At 41.1% G+C, this 23,235-nt stretch overlaps 2 protein-coding genes across 2 annotated transcripts in view; one reads left to right on the top strand and one right to left on the bottom strand.

Moving 5' to 3' along the window:
- INSYN2B (inhibitory synaptic factor family member 2B) overlaps positions 1–4,235 on the top strand; it is a 118,614-nt gene extending 114,379 nt beyond the window's left edge. The window contains exon 6 of the mRNA XM_045901606.3: positions 1,242–4,235. Coding sequence (XP_045757562.1) covers positions 1,242–1,428 — 187 coding nt within the window. The 3' untranslated portion in view covers positions 1,429–4,235. The remainder of the gene's footprint in view (positions 1–1,241) is intronic.
- Positions 1–23,235, bottom strand: part of DOCK2 (dedicator of cytokinesis 2) — a 419,219-nt gene that overhangs the window by 208,410 nt on the left and 187,574 nt on the right. Inside the window, exon 27 of the mRNA XM_045901591.3 lies at positions 21,203–21,298. Coding sequence (XP_045757547.1) covers positions 21,203–21,298 — 96 coding nt within the window. The remainder of the gene's footprint in view (positions 1–21,202; positions 21,299–23,235) is intronic.

Here is a 23,235-nt window from a genome sequence, read left to right on the forward strand (position 1 = left end):
TCCACACTCCTACACTGGTTACTCATCTCGGGCCATCTGAGGCTCTAGAATGAAACCAGGTGAAAACACAGCTAAGAGTTTAAGAGTCTTCTTATAATCATCTCGGCAGTGAAAACTCCTCCATAAGTAAATCTCCTAGGGAGGAAAGTGGACAATTAAGGGCAGAGAGAACCCATGCACAGCCTTTGGGGGCATCTGCAGGATTCATTCTTTCTGGCCTGGCTCTCCAGCTTCTGGGAAAACTGAGTCAGAGTTAATGAGTCAAGCTGACAAACCCTGACACACCGGCAGGCCTGATTCTCAAGCCCTCAAGGGCATGTGTGAGTACCCACTGTGAGCACCCACTGTGAACAAGCCAGAACTTCTGTACTTCCTGACCTCTGACTCTCTCAACCACTGGGAACACCCAGTCCCCAAGTGCATCATGTTTACCTTACAGATAATACAATGGAATCTGTACATTAATGACTCCAAAACACACAAAGAAAATAGCAAAGAAAAAATGGAGATTAAGAAATGCCCATTAAAGGAAAGTATTTAAATATGTTTACATGGAGGAATACTATGAGGTAAGTGTATATGGAAAGCTCTCCAAGCCACATTGTTCAATTGAGAAGCAAGGCAAAGAGCAAGACATAATGTATTAGTGGTAATAATGGTAATGATGATAATAATAACAACACTAATAGGAGCAACCAAATACGGAAGGCTTACTACCTGCTAAGTACTGCTCTAAGTACTTCCTTTGTATTCTCTCACTTGGTTAATATACGTATTAACTCCAAAAAAGCTGTTGAGATTGTTGCTGCTATTGTGTCCATTTTATTGATGAGGAAACTGAGTTGTCAGTTTTATTGTATATTCATCTGTATTATTTAAATCTTCTATTATGAGGCAGTTTTATGCAAAATGTATAAAAAGAATTAACAATAACATTAAATAAATGTGTGAGAGAGATTGGAGCAATATTTACTGAACACCTACTATCAGGCTGTCATATTACACGTCTCATTTAGACTTAAGTGCATCCCCAAAAGGAAGGCATTTCAGGTGCCAGTTCATCCATGAGGAACTGGAGGTTGAGAGGGCTGACACAATCTTCCTAAGGTCAGTAGGTACCTAAGCATGTGGGGCTTGATCTAAAGCCTATGCTCCTCCATGTCAGTTGGACACTCGGTGATGCTATATCAGTATGTGCTGATTTGAATTTACTTTCCTCCCTTCTCCTCTCTGTTTTTCAGTGTAGAATATGATTTTCGGCAGCAGGAAGGCAGGTTCCATGAAGTTCTACAGAGTCTGGAGGAAGCAGAACCAGTGGAGGAGACATTTCCCCCACCAAAGTCCCCAGCAGAAACCCCAGTCCCTGAGAAACAGGACTTAAGGAGGAAAACCAAGAAAGTGAAGAAGAAATGCTTCTGGTGGATCTGAACTTGTTGGGTCCATTCCCTTTGCCCTTCCCAGATACCTCCCCAAGGTGGAGAAATCACTGCCCTCAGGCCTTCTCTGCTTCTTAGCACAGGCCCCAGGTGGTTAGCCATTCAACTTGTGAAATGGGAAAGACTCAGGGCTGGTTTAGCTGCTGCTGGACACCTGACCACTAATCTCACCTGAATGAGTAATGCCGCTTGCTGAGGACTTCATGGACCCTAGAGTCACCACTTGCTTAGTTCGCTGTCACACATGACCAGGCCACATCCTGGTTTAAGAGTCTAGGTTCCCACCATGAGCAAAACCCTATCACATTTCCAACACCTCCATGATGCTAAACACTTCCTTCTCATCCTGGGTTTATCATCCCAAAAGAAAAAAAAATATTGTGAATAACAGGAAGATAGAGGAGCGTTATAAGCAGATACCCCAGAAAAAAATTAGATACATAAACGGCAGTTTTCTAAGATATTGGCATATAGAAGCACAACAGAAGTAGGTAGGGCATAAAAATGCAAGATCACCTGGTGGGTTGGGTCATTTTTATTTTTAATTAGCCCTTAGATCCCAAATCAAGGATGTGTCATCTCATGTTGTGTAAGCTTTACAGTCTGGCAGAGTGAGGTTACAGCAGGATATAAGGAACTTGGTGGTATGGCTATCCTGCAGTTGTAACTACTGCAGGGCCTACCTTAAACCATCATGTTCTCAGCCTGGGGCCTGAGACCTGTCGGCAAATGGGTGGGACCTGGTTTGGGCTTGAACTTTAAGATTCCACAGTTAATGTCCCTGCAGTATTTAAGACCACGAGATCCAGTAGCTGTCTGTCCATTTCATCTTACCAGTAACATAAGACTAAGATAAAACACAACACTGATTCTTGTTCATTCATCCCAGCAACAGCCTTGTAGATAGGTTCCAAGGTATATTAATCTTTACAATCTCCCTTTGTGATGACCACATGATGGTCACCTGATTGAAGAAGCATCAGGACTGGGGATGAGGATATATTTTTTTCCATTTTTGTATTAAAGACCTTCCCTTCCCAAAGTCTGAATTCTTTTGAAGTCTGACTCATTCTTTTGGCAAGACCCTCATACATGTGGGTCCAGTCAAACTTGCATGGCTGAACAAACTACTAAAGTAATAGAATTAATTGCTACATACTCTTAGGGATTAAGGGATAGGTTGGAAAGGCTTGTATCCTTTGCATTGAATTCTCTACCAGCCTGTGGTTGCATTGATGATGCTTAGAAAAGGGATCCTAAAGCTCAACAAGCATTCAGTGAAGAAGGCATTTCATAATCCCCTTTGCTGAAGATCAGGTGTCTGAGTTAGAGTCTACAGAGTGCACGTGGGATGTATGTACCCCACTGCAAATTGAGACTAACTGAACAAACCACTCCAACAGCTTCACCTTTCCCTGTCACCGTGCTGCAGTGCACAAAGCTATTTCAGTGGGAGCAAGAGGGAAGTTTGGCAAAGAGTCTCGGCTTGTACTATTTAAGTCTTGGAATGTCATTCAAGATGTTCTCATTCTGTTTCTAGTGTAATGTTTAAACCCACAAAATGAGACCGGAATACATAACACTAAGTTGGAATTAAGATAAATACACTTGTCATACTTAAGAAGTCACATTTCAATAAGATATGCTACCACTGGCTAAAAGCCACAGATCTTTCTGTATCCACACAATCAACTCTCAGTTGGCCCCAACAGTGGAAAAGAACAGCACAGAGGATAATCCAATAAGATAAGATCATTTGGGATCTCTTATATAATTTTTCTCATAGTAGAGCTTCCATCTTAATTTGCTTTGCTTATGCTAATTTTCAAATTAATTTATATTCTCGGGTAGCATGCTAGAATAAAAATAATCCTGTTCCTAGAATTAAGAGACCCAGGCAACAGAACAGTCTATTACACTAACCTTGGCAAGTTGCTTAAATTTTCAGGACCTGTGTCTCCACTCTTGAATGGAGATATAAATACCTACTCTACCTACTTTATAAGCTCTGTGCACATTCCAACATCAAAATGAGCAGAATGCAGAATGACCCAGAGCTGAGCAGGATCACTTGCCAGAGTTAGCCTGGAATGATGAAGAGGTATCTGAGGTAACTCACACAAAAAGAATAATCCACCTCTTGGATAATGAAGCTCACCTTGTCATACACTTACAACACTGAGTTGGGGACCTGAGATAAATCCTCAACTGAATTAAATGAAACTGGAGTTGGAAAATGTTGACATTTCGAAAACAACAACAACAACAACAACAAATGAGGCTATGATAATTCTATACCAAAGCACAACACAGCACTGCTCAGGCCACCAACCTGAAATCGGGAAGGGGGTCTCTTCTGAATATTGAACACTTTAAATAGGAGGGAAATGGGTTCAGTAAACAACATCCTGCTGAACAAAAATGATCATCTCTATGTTTCAAACAACACACAGATCCATATGCCAAACCTCTACTCACCTACCATGTGAAATCACTTCTTTGTAAAATATTATGTAACATTACTATGATATTCTACAGAAATGCTGTACTTGAGGTTATATGGTTTTATGAGAGATATTAATTTAACAAAAATTACTTTTATAAAATTGAAGGGAAAAAGACCAATACATCAACTTCAGTTGCAGGAGTTTATGTAGCTGCTTTCTCTGTAGTTAAAAAAAATATGTACTCACTATACTTGGAACTTCATACCAGCTCATCTATAGAGCACCTTCTTAAAGACTATGTACCAATGTAAGGTTTTGTAAATTTCTAAACTGTTTTAAATGGGATATTATCTTTTGCAATAAACTTACATATTTTTCCTAGGTTTTAAGACTCCATTACTAGTTTGGGTTGATTTGGGTTATAAAATTTAAACTTAAGAAAAATGACTCAATGGTTCGAGTGACAAGGATAGTTTTCATTATAATCGCTTCTGTATGTTTCCCAGGAAAACAAATCAACAATGAACACATTTAGAACTTAGTGCCTCAATTATCACATGAAGCCCTACGTGTCCTAGGAGCAAAGGAGGCAGTTTAAATCAATGGAATAGTTCCTAGCTTCATTCAGATGGATATACTTTCCTGATTTTTTTATCATTATTGTGCCCATACAATATAATTTATTCAACATTTTTTTATTTTTCCTGTAATTTTCTTCCTTAAAAGACAGCTTTATATCACCACCATAAGGAAACCAATATGCTGTTCCAAAAATAGAAGATAAAATCAAAATAATTTTATTAAATTCTTGCTAAGATTTGAGTGTTGACGGTGTTAAGCTTGAGACCAGCTCTCTTTGTTAAAAAGGGAGATTAGCAAATATTTAACACATGCTAAAGCTACTTTAACACCAAACACATTTTCTACTTGACTAATTGGGATGTTTGAGAGGGAAATGAAAAGAAAACAACTTTCTCATCATGTGATTCAATTTTTTTTCCTTCATTGTCCATGAGCCAACTAAAGCCAGCTTGTTTACCAATTTAAGGTGGGAGGAGTCTTGGGCATAGAATCAGAAGTCTTGGGTTTGACAAAAGTCTGCCACCTTCTTTTTGCTAGGTGGCTTTGTGAAAGTTAACCTCTGTGAGCCTCTGACTCCTTTTCCTATAATACTGAACATAACCTTTGCCTTACAAGGGTGTCTGATACTTAAGTGAATGAAAATCCTGAGCACAATGTAGAGCACACAACAGGTGCTCAATAATTGTATATTCATTCATTTGCTGATTGAAGTAAATTGGGAGAGAAGTTGCAAGATGCCTTCATGGAGCTGCAGTGGGTTTTCAGAAACAAGCTTAAGATTTTCTCAGGGCAAAAAATGGTGTTGATAAGGAATGAACTCTTATTAAGACCAGAAACCATGACGGTGAATGTTCCCTGACAAAGTCCTCAGTGATCCAGAAGATCATGCAGGCATATCAAGCACAGCATAGAACTCTAAGAAATGAAAGATCCTTGTCAAGTATCTTGAGGTGAATCAAGTATCTTTGAGGTGTGGAATCAAGTATCCTTGAGATGAAAGACACTGCAAGACCTGGGTTCCTGCCATTTTAAGCATGAGGCAGTCAAGTAAGGCTACATGAGTCATCTGAGGGCTCACAGCAATAGCTCAGGGAAGTCATGCTGGAGCAATGTAGTGGTGGGAGTAATATGGGAAGTCTACTGGACACCATGACCCAGGGCAGTCCCAGGAATCACTGACACTAAATTTGAGACCCTTTCAGGCAGGTTCAACTGCCTCATTAGCTGAGCAGAGGCCTCAATATGGCCTTTGCTTGAAAAGGCTTTCATTTCAACCTGCTCAAGGCAAACTTGCTGTATACCAAAAACATATTTCTTTTTTTTAAGTCCCAAGAAACATAGATTTTTTAATGATCATTATGCTCATAAAGTATGGCTTGCAATAAAAAAAGCTGTGGGACGAATCCACACCCAACCAACACTGTATTTGGTGTAAACTATGTTTGACAAATTAATGCTCATAAGCCCTTTTGAAGTTTCATCTCAACTTCATCCCCGTCTTTCAACCAACTTACAGATTGAATTCCTATTGGTCACATCTATCACCACTACTCCGGAGGTTTCCCAAATATATGATTTCGGCCTGTCTCCTACAGGACCCTCAGTCCATGAAAAGTAAACCTAGAGCTTGTTTTTCTCACTGCCAGACTAAGCCAGGTGCCAAGATAAGTACGCCTCTCCTCCAATACTGCCATCCTGTTCCAAACCCCTCCTCTTAACTGGCCTCCACAAGTGTACTCCCTTTCCCTTCCAGCACATTCTCCACATTGCAAGCAAAAGCAATCACTGCAAAATTTAGATCTGACCCGTCACACTTTGGCTTCCTGGTAAAAAATTAGAAAGTAAGACCAGATCTGTCACTACAAACCCAAAAGGGCCCACCTGCCTCTCCCATGGAAGCACCCATCTCAGGCACTTTCCCTGCCCGCTCTGCAGTCACATTGAGTCACCTTGGCTTCCTTGGACCCATTATGCTAACACATCCTTAAGGGTCTATGTAAACTTTTCCTTCTGCCTGGAATAATCCACACTATGTCATCCTCCCTGCCCTGTTTCCAGCTCTGTTGGGGCCTCCCAGGTAAGATTTTCTAAGACTACTACCACCACTGCCCTAGATCACATGAAATACCCTTCCTGTACACTCACCTGGCACCAGGGATCCCTCCATCAAAGTTCTTGACACAGTTGTCCTTGTACATACATTTGTGTCATTCCTCGATGACTGTGTTTCTCTCTCATAGCCTATAATCGTTTTAAGGCAGAATCCTGCTTATTTTTGCTTACCTTTGTATCTCTAGCACTTAGCACAATGGAACTGAAATATCTGTTGCAGCAATAAATTAATGAATGAATTGGATGCAGTGGACAGACATGAAAAAAAAAATCATTCCCAGTTTTTTTCCTTGTCTATCAGTTCTCATATGGGGATGGTCCCACTGGAGTGTATAGGCTCTGTCTTTCCCCCAGGAACATTCATCCTTCTACCGACTAGCAAGTAAGTGCCCAGGGCTTGTAATTCTGTGGTCCACGTGGCACTCAGAACCCAGGAACATCAAGCCACTCTCATCCTACCCTCACTGCCAACCCCCTAACACCTTTATTCTGAATATTGACAGTCCGGCTTAACCTTGTTTCAGAACAAATTGCCATCATAATTAAATCCCAATGCATTTTGCACATTTTACCAAGATACTGCCTTACTGTATGAAAGAGAAAATTAGTTTTGAAATTAAAGCAGATTGTTAACTGTTTTCTCTATAATGTTTCCATTAAAATGCCAAAATTTATTACATGTGACCTAGTCCATTTTATACAAAATGCAATTTAAAGGAGACAGGGTCTGTCTAACTGAAGAAGCACGTTGGGCAGAGCATTTTGCCTTGGCTTAAACCACAACTAAAATGAAAAGACAATAAACATCACACCAAAGAATCATTTGTTCCAAAGCAAATAAAAGGTTTATTATCATGAATGGCCTCACCAATTCTCGGAATCCATAACTATATTATATTAAAATTCACTCAAATTAAACCAGTATTTTTTTTTCTCCTGGCAAAATCTCAATATGCATTTTTTTAAATCATCAGCTAAACACAATGACCTCCCATTTGTGCTTGGACTTGGTTTCCCAGGTAGCTCATGCGATACTGTGATACCCTGGTTATGCTGACAGAAAAGGCTTCTTTCTCCTGAGCCAAATGGGCTGAATCATTTTAACTGTTGAAATCGAGAGTGGTTCACGTAACTCTTACACCAAGTACCCAAAGCCTGACTGAATCCAGTCCCACAAGCAGAAATCTCACATGGGTGATGGAGAAGAGGGGACATCATGAGATGTTGTCATTGTTTTTTGTTTGCTTGTTTGTTAGGATGGAAAACAATATGCTTTCTGTAGTTAGGGATCAAAGGGAGCAAATTCAAAGCCATGCAACAAACTTACCACTGACCAGACCGGATTTCCTGAAACAGATCTCTCTTTCCACTCTACGATCACATCCACCAGCACCAGGGAAACTTCTCAGATGAACCCCAGTCCATAATCACCTTTTTCCAACAGTTATTGATTCCCTTCTCTGTGCTGGTCAAGAAAATCACAGATGCAGCCCTTGCCTCGTACAGCTTATTATGGTCCAGTGAGCGGGGGAAGGGTTCTGACAATAAGCACGCAGCCTTTTCTGATTCACGCACCTGGATGTCATGCCCCAGCACCGCCCCCACCGCCCCCGCTTTTGACCCTCTTAATGCTGTCCTTGTTATTCTCTTGGGATGATTATTTGTCTTAAATTATAGTTATTTCTAATTCTCCCCTTGTTTCTTACCCCATTATAGTTGGTGTTCTGAGAGTAGGAACTGCTTTCCTCACCTTGTAAAGTCTTAAATACAGGAGGTCCTTGTTTAACTGAAATGAATGACTTTGCCATCATGAGCCCTTGTCTGTTCCATGCAGACCCCTGGACTGCACTGGTTTTCAAGGGCTACTCTCTCTTAAATTGTCCAGCTCCGTCAGATCTAGCCCCCTCCTGGCTGCCTGGGGATCTCCCTAAGACACACATCTGCCATTTCCTGGCTTGTATATCTCTAATAGCACCCTGCCACCATCCTAGAACATAACATTCCTCCCACAGCAAACAAGGGTCCTTACAATCTGACTCCAACCTAGTAGGCATTGCCAACTTCCCACTACTCTACTTCCCCCTGTGCCCGTCTCCTTGCCACCTTCCTAAAAAGTCAGAGGCTATTGCATATCAGTGACTTAGCCCTGTTGTTCCCTCTACCTAGGACATTGTTCCAATACCTATCTATCATGGGGAATAATCTCCATTTGGGGAAAACAAATGAATATTAGCCATATTACTACTAATTAGGATAATAAAGGCTCTAGTTTCTTGAAGTTAAAATGGGATGTTATTAAGTGCTTTCCTTCCATTCACTGATTTGTTTCAAGGTAGCTTACAATTACCCCCATTTTCCAGGAGAATAATTGAGGCTTGGAGGGATCTAAGTAATGTGTCCAAGTCTGTAAGTCTGAGGTGTTGAAGGTTGGAGTTCCTTCAAGGTCTGCCAAACTTGGGAGCTTGGGCTCTTACCTCCTATGGCAGACAGTGAGTTGCAATTGAAATGTCACCTCCTCTCTGTAACTTTTTCTGATCATCCCCCGCCCCTGCCATGGGATTAGTCACTCCGTCCTCCAAGTACTCGTGGCGCTTTGAACAGGCTGCTGCTTATATTATCTTGACATTTCTTTTGTCAATCTCTCATGCACATCTCCACCAGGGAGCAAAGTCCTGGGGGACAGAAATTGTCGTCTGCATCTCTAAAGCCTTTTAGGTGTTTATCACATTGCCCAAGATGCTGTAAATGCTTGATATATGTTTGTTGAATGAACTGGGAGAAAATAATGAAGATGAAAATGTTAAGGTCAAAAACGGTCCATGATAGAGAGACCAGAACAAGGCCAGGACTCCTGACTTCTGCTCCTAATTTTCTGCACAATTTTGAACAAGTACTTTCACCTCCACCCCCCACATCTGTCTTTAAAATGAAACCATCTGCCTTTCTGGCTTCACAGGCTGGTTAGAAGAAAAGTAAAATTATATACATGAAAATGCTTCACTAAGTTTGACTATCTCATTAATTCCTATTTTTAAAGAAATAGTGTTTGAGGGTTTTTTTCCTGATTATAAAAGGAAAGCAAAATCATTTTAGAAAAAGTGAAGCTACAGAAATGTACAAATCATGTGTCACTTAAGCAGAAGATAAGAACATAATTTTAGCTTCAGAGCAGGGCCCCCAGGCCTGAACTCTGGGAGATCCAGGGCCTCTGATGATGCCCACATGTCTCCCTCTCCCTGGCCTTTAGGGTCCCTGATGACTGTCTTGTTGTTAGGGTCCTCTGGTCCTTTCTCTATATTTAAGACATAGAATTTCCTCATGTTATTAAAAAATCATCATCAGTATTTAATGACTGCACAAATGCATCATTATATGAATGTAGCACAAATCTAGAAAAAGGGGATCTGATCTTGAAGGGTCATTTGACAGAACTGATTTCTTTGAGTCTCTTTAAAAGGCCAGTGCCCCAGACAGAAGAGCATGGACCGGACCGCTGTAGGGGAGGCCTGCTGCATTGGAGGTTGTGCCAACAGGGTTTCTCATGGGGCAGCTCCAGTCCCTCAACATTCCCACAGGAAAGGACCCTCTGTAATGGGATTTCTCCTTCTGGTCTGGGACTCAAGCCTTTGTACCAGACATATGGAGGCCAGTTTCATCTCAAGGGGGCTTTATTCACAGCCCCACTATAGCAATAGCTTAAAAATACTTCCCAAAGCCAGGAGAGATCCCCAGCCAGGGCCACAAAATAATTTGTCATCTGATCATAACACTTGCATCAAAGCGAGAGAAGACTCCAGCACTGAAGGAGAATAATAATGGCTCTTATTTACCAAAGACCTGCTAGGTGGTAAGCCCTGTGTTACGAGCTTTACACATACTTCTTTTTTTTTTTAAGATTTCTTAATTTTTATTTATTTGACAGAGAGAGAGACATGGCGAGAGAGGGAACACAGAGACACAGAGAGAGAGAGAGTGGGAGAGGGAGAAGCAGGCTTCCCGTGGAGCAGGGAGCCCGATGCAGGGCTTGATCCCAGGACCCTGGGATGATGACCTGAGATGAAGGCAGTTGCTTAACCGACTGAGCCACCCAGGTGCCCCTACACATACTTTTTTTTTTCAATACTCACTGTGGGATTGACAGGTAATAACTATTATTAACCCCATTTTAGTGAAGTGAAGAGACTTCCTAGCCCTGGAATAAGGCCTTCTCACTCCTTAAGAAAAGGAGGAACAGGTCCCAGCTAGCAAAATCCTTTCAAACTCCAACCTATGCCCCAACTCCACAACTCTTAAAAAGCAATGTTAGGCATGAGAGTGCTCAGTCAATGTCCAAACGACAGACATTCTGAAATTCTAAAGTTTCCAAAGTTCCCCAAGGACAAGAAAAGGCTGGCCTCTCTTCCAGTGCCAGATAATAGTACAGGAGATACAGTGAAGTCTTACCTTTAATAACACATTTAAAATAACTTGTTCAAAATCAGATCTGTCCAGATCCACTTACAGAAGCTAACAGACACTGAGATATTTGGAAGTAATTTCATCAGGATGATGACGTACCAGTCATGCATTTCCTAAGTACTCATCTTACAATTCCCAAACTCAGTCTCTGCCTCCCCGCCTCTGGGTACTGACAACAGTAGCATAGGAAACATGCTGCTGGCCAGTGGAGGCCTCAGCTCACCTCCCTTGCAGAACCACAAGGCATGTGTCCCGGCGCCATGTGCAAGACTGTCATGGCGGCAGCAGCAACAGGCGTGTGCTTATTACCTATGAGCATTCTGTCCTCAGAGCAGAGGTCTGCTTGACTGGGCAGGCCAGGGAGGATGCAGTAGCTGTTTTAACAATTTCCCTTTAATTCCCATCTCTGTGGCTCATCATCAAACAGAAGGAAGGTTTGGAGAATGAAACCAGCTCTTTTTTATGCCCCAGCTCTAAAACTTTAATTTGTCTAAAAGAATTCTACCACACAGGGCTAGTAGATTATTTGGGAATTTTATATAGAAAAGCTTTATATGAAAGCTTGACATGAAACAAATCTTCTCGCATCTTATTTTTTAAATCAGAATTCTTTTAAAACTAGACATTAATCTGTACTTTCAATTAGTTTGTTCTTTCCATTCATTCACTCCCATGGCTTGGATAAACACCTGCCACCTGCCAAACCCTGGGCCTACAGAGAGGAACCCCAAAGATAATGGGATGCCATCCCTTTCCTCAAGAATCTTAGTCAACTGTGGAACAAAGATAGGTAAAGAGAAAATTCCTTTATGATATGATAATGCTGTAATTGAAAAATGGACAAAGAACAATGAGGTCACTGAAGAAAGATATCTTGAGGAATGAGAGATTTCACAGACCATGAGATGGAGATAAGGCAAGAGATGCCGTTTCCTCTTACAAACCCCTAACCCTTCTTCTCCACCTTTTCAAATTTTTCATGCCATTGAAGAAATAGACCCAATTACATGAAGTCTACTTTAATAACTGACTTCTGCACATACATGTTATGGGTTCCTTGGAAGCTGAGATACTAATTCATTTTTTGCATATATATTTTAGGCCATGTACTCCTTGGTATGCAATTACCAAAATCCTTATTAAAACAAAGCCACCCACCCATAGGACATAAGCACCCTCTATATGACCAGATCAAGTGGCAACCAAGTTACCCCAAGCTAATGATGCCACCTTTTTTTTATCAAATGGAATTTCATGTCTCTTGTATAATGTTTATTCTCTTTCTTAACCTGACCCCCCCCAACACATGCACACACATTTACTCCTTAATTTTTCTCAAGTTTTATCTCAGAAAAACAATGTCCCAGACATGAACAGTGAAATGCTTAAAATGGTGGCTTCGAATTCTGTAGACCTGGATTTGGATTCTATCTTCCTCCTTCTCAGGTGTGTGATGCTGGACAAGAGGCTTAAACCCTCTGATCACTGTTTCCTTTCTGAGAGGGGATCATAATTTTGGTCAACCTCACAGATTAAATGTGATAATATCCTCAAAGTGCCATCTCTGCCACACAGTAAGCACCCTCGAAATGTTCACTGTGATTATCACTGACATATGCATCCTCTGAAGAGAATGAATACACCCTCCCCCTAATTCTTTCCATTTGGTCCAGTTATTCAATAATAATTCTCTTTTCTCCCTTACCTTCCTAACCTAATCATGCCATAAGGGTGATAATAGTAATGCTTATATGCTAAGGAAAAGAAAGATGGTTTGTATGTAAATGAAATAAATAGCAGAAATCTTCCATTACTTCAGCAGGTATTAACTGAGGTCATCCTATATGCCAGGGACCCAGTGTTTCCTCTAAATGCAGAAGTGATGAAGACATTGTTCTGTAGTGCTAGGAAGAATGTTCTCACGACAGTATGATGAGTACATGAGGCAGGTTCAGTCTGAAGAGAGCAGAGGGGTCCCAACTTCCATGAGTGGAACATGGGTCAAGATGTGCCTCTGAGGCCAAGACATGAAGGAGAAAGAGGAGTTTTGAGGAGGGTTTGTAAAGAAGGGTAAGAGGAGTATATTCTAGACAGAGGGAACGTCATGCAAGTGCCATTTGGAATGGAATGCAAAGGAGAAAAGGAACATTCTGTAACTAACAGAGCAGTTCCATTGAGTTAGCACAAAAGTGGGAGGTAAAGAGTATGGGGGAAAGAGGCAGGCCATCATACTGGGCACACTGAAGGCCATAGTGAGCAGCTGGACCTTTATCTTTGGCCACTGTGGGCCCATTGATGCTCCTCACCAGAAAGTTCTACTTTATAAGACCTCATGGGCTACGATGTGAAAAATTCGAAAGGGACAAGAGTGGAGACAATGTGTCTTATTAGCAGCTGCAGCAGTGGCAGCAGTGAGAGATAGTCATGGCCAGACATGTGCTAGTGGCATTGGTGGCGGAGGGAGGCTTTGGATTTGAGAAGCTTTTAACCTAGAACCTGGCAGTCTGCTCAAGAGCATGGGGGGACAAACTGCACACAGAAGGAGAAGGAGGTGTGAGATAATTTCACACCTCCATTCTAGCTTTGTCTTCCGTTAAACCTGGTGTTTCATAAGTACCAACACTCAAGGTTCTTGTTTTGATTTTACAGGTTCCCAGAATTGAGGAGATCAATCCTAAAGATATCATTGTCATTACAAAGCCACCAAAACCCAGTGCCATTTCAGAGGTTTCTGAAAGTTGCCACATAGGTCATCTCACCAGACTGCACAGTCTTGGTAGAGCAGCAGCTAGGGTGAAGGTGTTCATTATCACCTTTAGACTATTTGATGCCTAAAGAACGACTTAGGGTCTTCATAATGTAGGAGTACATGAAATGCTTAGAGGAGCTCTATAAACAGTTTTTGCCTGGGTTCAAATCCCAGTTTTTCCACTCACAAGTTATGTGACTAAAGGCAAGTTATACAACCTCTCTGTGCCTCAGTTACCTCATCTGTAAAATATGAGTACCTGAGGTGGGTTAAGAGGTAAGAAACGTAAAGTGCTTAGTTCTCTGCCTGGAATATAGACTATTTGCTCAATAAGTGATAGTTTTATTAGAAATATTATTTGTTAACAAAGTGTTGGGTTGCTGAGTGAGGGTCATGAGTCAACCAATCGATTCTGGCTTGGAATCTCACACCCTCGTGTCCTGGACTGTACTTATGCCTGCTCTCCATGGGACGGGGATGGGTGGAGTTGGCACTAACTTTCGTGCTATGACCCCTGCCCAGGCATCCTGGAGTCTGTGAGCTCAAAGTTTGTCAGAGAGTGGTCATGTGGGTGGGCCATTTGCCATTTGGAAAGTGAAGTTAGAGCTTTGAAAGCCTGGCTCTTGGATGACTCAGGTGTTTTATGGAGTCTTCAGTGCTATTGTGAGGTGAAGCAGTGGAGGGTGGGATGATTTCCAGTTGTTTTTTTTCCCTTTTTGAACAAACTGCTCTGAATTTCCAGAGCTGGCATGATGTCAACTACATTTACCTTTATTTAATCACTCAATAGACTCCTCTGCAAAAACCGGGGTAATTAGGCCCAAAATATATCACCCAGAGGCTTATTTTAATTACTGGAAATAAGAGCTAGATCCCAATTTCAACAAAATTACCAGATTGTTTCCCTTCCAAGATTTTCTGGCAGTGTTTAAGTTCCCTGGTTGATTCTCTCTATGAGATTGTCCATCCTCAGCACTAAGGAGGCCAGATACAGGGGACAGCCTTCTGTAGAGAAGTCAGCAGCAGGATGCACTGGCCAGGGAAGGTTCCCTGAGACAACACCCCTCAGATCCACAAATGAGTCTGGAAAGTTTTCCTCGCACTGCTCCAAGACCGATGGGAGAACGCAAGAGACATATGCTCAGATGTCGGACATCCCCAGTTTGCATCCCACCTTGCCACTAGCTGTGTGACTTTGGCCATGATACTTTCATCCTCTGGGGCTCAGTCAGTCTACTCTCCCAAACCATGGGACATGTGATGATAATTACCCATGAGGACTCAAAGATGTGCTCCATCACACAGTTGGGATTTAGAATCCAACTTGTTTTTAATATCTCTGAAGATTACAATCAATGCAATGATAAGCCACTGTGTCACAGTTTAATTGGTAGCAGATTCTCTTTCTTATGGGCACATAAAATCATGGTGCTTATTTGATAAAATATGACATGTAGCACATAGAAACCATTCCCTGGTAAAATGTTAAGTTCTCAGATTATTGTGTTGTGTTTTTTTTTTTTTTTCCATTGCTCTTCTGCTCTTATACCACAACCTTCTTAAAAGAACCAGATATATGTGGAAGAGAATACTGGTTCTACAAGAGCTTTTGGACTGGGCCAGAAAAACACCAATGATTTTGGTCAATATGTAATATTTGCAAGTACCCGCATACATCAGTTTTCTAAGCTTATGCTTATGACAGACATTCCTAATCATTACTCCTTTCCCTGAGCTAAGATGTAGCCTCTGAGTCTTTCTCGGTGTAGTACTACAGACCGCTATTACCAACCCACCAGAGTTGGCCCATGAAGAAAAATCTGTTTTATGTCTCTGACTCAGGATCTTGGAAGATGGAAAAAGAGAATAGGCATTGGCCAAATCAGAAAACTTAGATATATGAAAAAGATCTAAAAAATGATAGAGTTCATCGCACAGAAGAAACCAAAGTCTAAAAGGGTGACATTGGCATAAAATCATAGAGCCAACTCTGCAGAACAAGTATGGAAAATTTCTCCTGTTCACTCTTAAAGACAGAGAATAACTGATGGTTGCCGGAGGGGAGATGGGTAAGGGGATGGGCGAAATAGATAAATGGAATTAAGAGTACACTTACCTTGATGAGCACTGAGAAATGTGTGGAATTGTTGAATCACTGTATTGTATACCAGAAACTAATGTAACAAACACTGTATTTAATTATACTCAAATAAAAAAATATTCTCCCATTCTCTTACCCAAAATGTCCTTTCTACCAAACCATGCTGCCTTTCTCAGCCTCAAAGCCCTCGGTAACTTTAGTAAATAAATGCATATCTGATTGATTAGACTCTGACAAAGAAAAGAGAGGGCAGCAGTCATGTAAAAGTTTTTTTACTTTTTGTTTTTGTAAATTTTCCTTCTGCTCATTTGTCATCATCAACACTTCATTGTTTAGGCAAGCAATTTACAGAAAAAATCAGGAATGGTTATTTTCAGCAAATGATAATTACACTGTGCTGTGCACAAGAAGCGATCCATCCTAGCCCTGTGGTTCCTGTAATTTTAATAGCTAACACCTTTTATCATAATGTTCCTGCTCCTACTAATAAAAAAAAGAAGTCACTATTTAATCCCACGTAATGACGTGCCAACAACCAGCCACCCCACATCCAATCGAGGCCTTCTCAGGATTTCAGAAGTATTAGACATGTCTGGTGTTTGTTATAAATATTGATTGTTTAATATTCCCAGGCAATGGAAACTGACCAATAAAAATTATATATGGAAAATTAAAAGTGATGGTTGGAATGGGGCTCTCTCCTTCTTGTCAAACTTCAATTTGAAATTAAATTGGGGCCTTCAGCAATAAGACAGGGACTCATGACCTCTGAGTAATTACTTTCCAACTTCATTTTCTTTAATTTGGAGGAGATATTTCTATTCCAAGAAGTGCTGGAAAGGACTATTTTGTGAAAATGAAGCTACATCTTAAGAAAAACCTGGTTATTCCTTCCTTCTAGTTCAGGCACGTTCCTTATGCTAAGGTGTGTTTCTACACACCTCCAGTACTCCCCACGCAGCACTCTTGTAATTACACCAACAAACTCAAGAGTCACTGAGACTGATGACACAGCTTGCAACTTAGAACCTCTGCAAGGCTCTTGGAATCAGCCCAGGGGACAGGAAAAGTATGAACAGACAATTCCTTATATTGCTCCCATACTACCTGAGATATGGGGTCCTGATAATTAGAGAAAACATACTTTGAAGAACGAAAAGCATTCCAACCCCAGAGAAAGGCATATACAAATACATGAAGGTATGGAATAACACAGTATTTCTAGGGATTATTTCACTCATTCATTTGCTTAACAAACATTTATTGAGTACCCATGGTATGCCAGGCACACTGCTGGAAGCTGAAGATAAAAGAGTGAGTAAAACATGGTCCCTGCCCTCAAGGGCATCCACAGAATGTAGGGAGGCTGGAACACAGAGACAGAAAATCACCTTACAACGGACTAAGTACAATGAGCCCAATGACTGAAAGTGTACAGGGGCTCTGAGGGCAAATGGGGGGGGGGGGCAGGTGCAGAGGGACTGAAGCCAGATGTGCAGAAAACAGCAGGATTTAGTGGGAGCCTAGAAGGACAGGCAGGTGAGTAAGAGGGAGCAGTCAAGGGCAGCTCCTACAGTTCTAGGAGGTCAGTACCATAAACTGAGGTCCTAAATGAAGAGAGAATGTGGAGCAGGCTCCAGGGGGCTGGTGATGAGCTGTGTTTGGGACACAGTGAGTCTGAGGTATTTGAGAGACATCCCATCGAAGGAGGTCATGGTTTCCTTGAGGACACAGACCATGCCTGACTCATTTTTGAGTCTTTATGCTAAGTATATAAGAGGTTCTCATAAAATAGTGAATGAATAAATAAATGAATATTATGTACAAGAAACACATGTGCAAATGCTTTTCACATGTTATTTCATTTAATTCCCACAGGAACTCTATGAGGAAGGTCTATTATTACCCCATTTTATAGATAAGTCCAAGCCTTAAAAGTTCTGTGGTATAAGGGAGGAGCTAGTATGGTAAGTTCAGAGATAGAAATGTCTCAAAAAAAAAAAGAAAGGAAGAAAGAAAAGGAGAGAGAGAGTACACAGAAACATCATTAGTCTCCAGAGAAATGCAAATTAAAACCACAATGAGACACCACTAGAATTGTTATAAATCCACTAAAATTGTTAAAATCCAAAAGACTGACAATACTAAGTGTTGGTGAGGATGTAGATAAACTAGAACCCTCATAGTGCTTATGGGAATATAAAATGGCCACTATAGAAAACAGCTTGGTACTTCCTTATAAAGTTAGACATATGCTTCCCATATGTCCTAGCAATTCCACTTCTAGATTTCTACACAAGAGAAATTAAAATATGTTCACACAAAATTTTTATGTGACTACTCAGAGCAATGTTATTTCTAATAGCCAAAAGTTGGAAACAATTCAAATGTCTATCAACTAGAAAATGGATAAACAAAGTGTGCCATATTCATACAGTGTAATACTATTCAGCAATAAAAAGGAATTCAGTACTGATATACCTTAAAATTTGGATGAACTTCAAAAACATTATGCTAAGGAAAGAAGCCAGACACAAAAGACACTGAATTGTATAATTTCACTTACATGATATTTCCAAAAAAAGGCAATCTACAGAGAAGAGAGTAGAAGAGTGGTTGCTCAGAGCTGGAGTAGGGGTGGAGGAGTAGGGGTGGGATGCAGACAGACAGCAAATGGAACTTTCGGCAATGAAGGAAGTGTTAGCAACTGAGTTATGGTCATGGTTGTACCACTACACATTTACTGAAACTCATCAAACTGAATACTTACAATGGTTAAATTTTAAAGCATGTAAATTTCACTCCAATAAAACTAAAAGCAAGCAAGCAAAGGAAGAAAAAGAGCTGTGTGATTTAGAAGAGGTAGGGAGTTCCCGACCAGGTTGGTGAGATTTGAGCAGCATCCTAAGGGATGCATTTGTGCTGGACCTTGAAGACTAGGTAGGATTTCAACAGATTGAGACGGCATACTAAGGAATTCCAGACAAAGAAAGCAGCATGAGTTAGAAAATGCCAGGCATGTTTGGGCAATATCCAGACATCCATTTTGGCTGAATATCTGGATCGAGAAAAGTAGATGAAAAAGCTGAGAAATGTGGTTATGGCCAGATCACAGAAGCTGAGAATGGTTGTAAGACTTAATTTGGTAGAGAGTGGGGACCCACAGAACATTCCAGAGTACAGGAGTGTCCTGGCAAAGATTAATGCGGCAGCAATGAGGAATGTGTGTTGGAAGGGTGAGAGAGGATCAAATGAAAGGCTCAGACAATGGTCCGTAGTGAATGAGGGCCAAACTAGGCTCACTTGCTTATGTCGATAATGCAAAGGAACAGAGAGACGCATTGTACCAGATAGAAAAGAAAATAGTAAGACACCAGTTATTTGGCACTTCCTATGATCCAGGCACTGTTTTAAAGGATGAGTGTTCTAAAGGACAGACAGAGAGTTAAGACCTGCTATATACAGAATGAGTCAAATGGATTGATGATCATCTTTAGGTCTGGCTCCAAAGAAAGGGAATAAAGATTAGGGAGGTCATAAAATGCTTATCTAAGGAGTGTTATGGAAACCACAGATATGGAAGCTTGTAACTGAATAAGGAATGGTGATACTTCTAAGGTGGAAGGATAGTAAGTGAGACAAATGACAAAGACCAATTTACATGGCTACCTACCCCAGGAAGGCAGGAGCACCTGACCTGCTGGCACTCTCTATGGATGTCAACACTGCTTTAAATGCACACAGTATACATTAAGTAAACATGTATTGACATGACTGAACAGAACCAAATGGGTCTAAAGAAAATTGTTACACTCCGCTGCTTCTCAGGATCAAATCCTTGCCCACCTACTTTTAAAATAATCTCAGCACCTTATGTTCTGTATCCATGAAGTGGGACTATAACGTATGAACAATCAACATCCCAAACCTAGCTGAGATCCCAAACTGGCTTCCTGAAAGCTGAATCCAGCTGTTTGGGGCTCAGAGAATGTTTATAAATATATTTTTTATTAGCTGCCAACACTTAAATATCAGGAAATTTCACATTTTCAGTTTCTCTTGAGAAGTTGGGAGTTCTGGCAACTGTATGGCCCAATTCCACATGGTGTGAAATCATAGCTGAGAAGCGCTTGTCCTCATTAAATATTAGAGTCCCTGTCTGGTGCACTTCATTCATTCATTCATTTGCTCATTCATTCAACAAATATTTATCAAGTACATACTATATGCAGGGCAATATTGTAGGGTTTGGAAATACAAATGAATGAAACAGATGAAATCCTTACATTCTGGAGCTCATTTTCTCACAAGCAGAGCCAGACAATCAATCAATCGAGGGCTATATATATATATATTTCAGGTGGTGATAAGTTCTAAGAAACATAAAGAAGTAAGGTGCAGAGATGGAAAGAGGATGGTGAGGTGCTGGGTATTAAAGACAGGGTAATCAGGACAGGGAAGCCTCTCTAATTAGGTGACACCTGAGCCAAGATCAGATTTACATGAGGAAACAAGCCCTCAGACCTGAGGCAGAGATAGGTCAAGCTTAGGCAACAGTAAATACAATCATGTTTTAGGTGTAAGAGACAAGAATCAGAGAGCACTTCAGGCCCTAGCAATAGTTTGGATTTTATTTTGAGTGAGATGGGAAATCAATAGTGAGTTTGAGCAGAGGAGTGACATAGTCGAACATACTCATTTACGTTGGTGACTGGCCCCTGTAAGAATCATTTTTGGCCCATGGTTTAAAGCAAGATGGGCAAAGGTTAAAGAGTTAGAGATGGGCTCTGTCTGGAGAGGGAAAATAATCTGACTATGAGGCAGGAATCTCCCGATCTTTAGAATACAGCCTTCGTACAAAAGACTAACCCCAAACTTAGCAGTGACTTGAATTAACTAATGTCTGTGGGCAGAGTTAACATACAGTGAATCCACTTAGAAAACCAAGCTCACAGGACCCTAAGACTGGGCATTGCTTGACTCTAGTCCAAAAGGAAAGGCTCCTGGTGGATGTGAATGGGGAACATTCTGCCTGGCCCACTTACAAAAACTTCCTTAGTCTTCCATCTTTACCAGCGACATTCCATCCCCACTGATACACTCAACTTGGTGGACAAGTCTTAAGCCTTGTTTTATTTCATCAACTTTGAGTTAACTCTCATGTTATCCCAACTCAGATAAGAAAAATCTAACCGTTGCACTCCAAAACACAGTAGCGATTGGTGCTAGGTGTTCAACATGACCTGGTGTTCCAGAAAATCCATTCCTTGACCCTGAGCAGTTTGAAATGTTTGACAAGAGGAAGAGATCTACTCACAATCAGAACATGATCCCGTCCCATTGTGATGACTGTCCGGTTCACTGTTCGAAGAAGCTGGACCATGATTTCTTGGATATGGTGGTAGGTGAAGGCCTGAAACACACAATCAGAGACATCTGTGTGACAACCAGACATTGTATCTGCACATCTCTTCCAAAGGACATACAACAGCAGTCAGACACGGTGATCACCAAGATCTCCACCACCCGTGCCAACACCAGTACCACCATCATCATCATTATAGTCATTATCATCGTATCCCCATGGCCATCACCACCTGGCACTGGCACCAGGAATTTCACTAAATTTTACTAAATATAAGGCAAAGATTAAGAGCTTAACTCTGGAATCAGAAACTGTTGTTTTAGAATACTAACTGCAGAATTATTGTGCTATTGGCTACTTCTCTGAAGTTTGGTTTCTTCATTGGTGTAACAGTCAGAATCTAACCTGGAATAAGGAGGGAATTTACTGCAGGTTATATGGGTGATGAAAAAGCTGAGTCACAAAACAAAATAACCTAGGCATTAGCAATAGAAGGAAGTCACTATCACCACTGAGCTTAAGGGACAAATAGAGGAGGAAATGTTTCTGGAGTCCAGGACTGGCCTTATGTGATGGAAACTATAACCATGGGAGAGCTTATACAGTAGAAGCTGTGTTATCTATCTTGGGGGAAATCCATGGTGAGTTATTGTAACATTTGTAGGGCGCTTTCAATACAAATCACTGAACCTTGGGTAGAACTTAACCGATGCTTTTTGAGCATTTGCTATGATGCGCAAGGGTTTCAGGAATATTTACAATGCAGATTCACTACATTCTCAAATCCTTTCACCAGCATACCCTTAAGGCACAGAGTTTTATCTATGCACATCTGGGAGGGTGGTCACGGCCAAGTGCAAAGGCCTTGGGATTTTTTTTTTTTACTTTTTTTTTTATTTTATTATGTTAATCACCATACATTACATCATTAGTTTTTGATGTAGTGTTCCATGATTCATTGTTTGCATATAACACCCAGTGCTCCATTCAATGCGTGCCCTCTTTAATACCCATCACCAGGCTAACCCATCCCCCCACCCCCACCCCCTTTAGAACCCTCAGTTTGTTTCTCAGAGTCCATCGTCTCTCATGGTTCGTCTCTCCCTCCGATTTCCCCCCCTTCATTTTTCCCTTCCTACTATCTTCTTCTTTTTAACATATAATGTATTATTTGTTTCAGAGGTACAGGTCTGTGATTCATCAGTCTTACACAATTCACAGTGCTCACCACAGCACATATACTCCCCAATGTCTATCACCCAGCCACCCCATCCCTCCCACCCCCCACCACTCCAGCAACCCTCAGTTTGTTCCCTGAGATTAAGAATTCCTCATATCAGTGAGATCACATGACACATGTCTTTCTCTGATTGACTTATTTCACTCAGCATAATACCCTCCAGTTCCATTCACATCATTGCAAATGGCAAGATTTCATTCCTTTTGATGGCTGCATAATATTGCATTGTATATATATACCACATCTTCTTTATCCATTCATCTGTCGATGGACGTCTTGGCTCTCTCCATAGTTTAGGCCTTGGGATTTTAAGATCAGCAGTTCTAGGTCTGACAGGTTCCAACTCTGCCCTTACCAGCTGTGTGCTCTCACTTATAACTTAACCTCCCTGAGCTTTAATTTTGTCATCTACAAACTATGGAAGATTCTCTCACTAGTCTTTCGAGGTTGATGTGGACTTAAAAGTGACACATGTAATTCTGGGACAATGCACTTGCCTAATTACACAGTAGGAGATTCTGTGGGTCTGAGAACTAGCCTGGGCATCAGTAACTTCTGAATTTTATGCGGGTTATTCTGATGGCTAAAAACCATGACACAACACACTGTGAAGGTCTGGAAATGGAAGCTGGAATTTGGGAACAGCCTGTGTCTCCAGGGCCCAGACAAAGCCTGACATAAACAAAATGCTTAAGAAACGGTGGCTAAAAAAGGGGATAACTACTCATACTCATTCATAAGCACC

Source organism: Mirounga angustirostris, unplaced genomic scaffold (genome assembly GCF_029215605.1).
Source record: "Mirounga angustirostris isolate CCGP_5_RB_7025 unplaced genomic scaffold, mMirAng1.0.hap1 SCAF_7, whole genome shotgun sequence".
NCBI lineage: Eukaryota > Metazoa > Chordata > Mammalia > Carnivora > Phocidae > Mirounga > Mirounga angustirostris.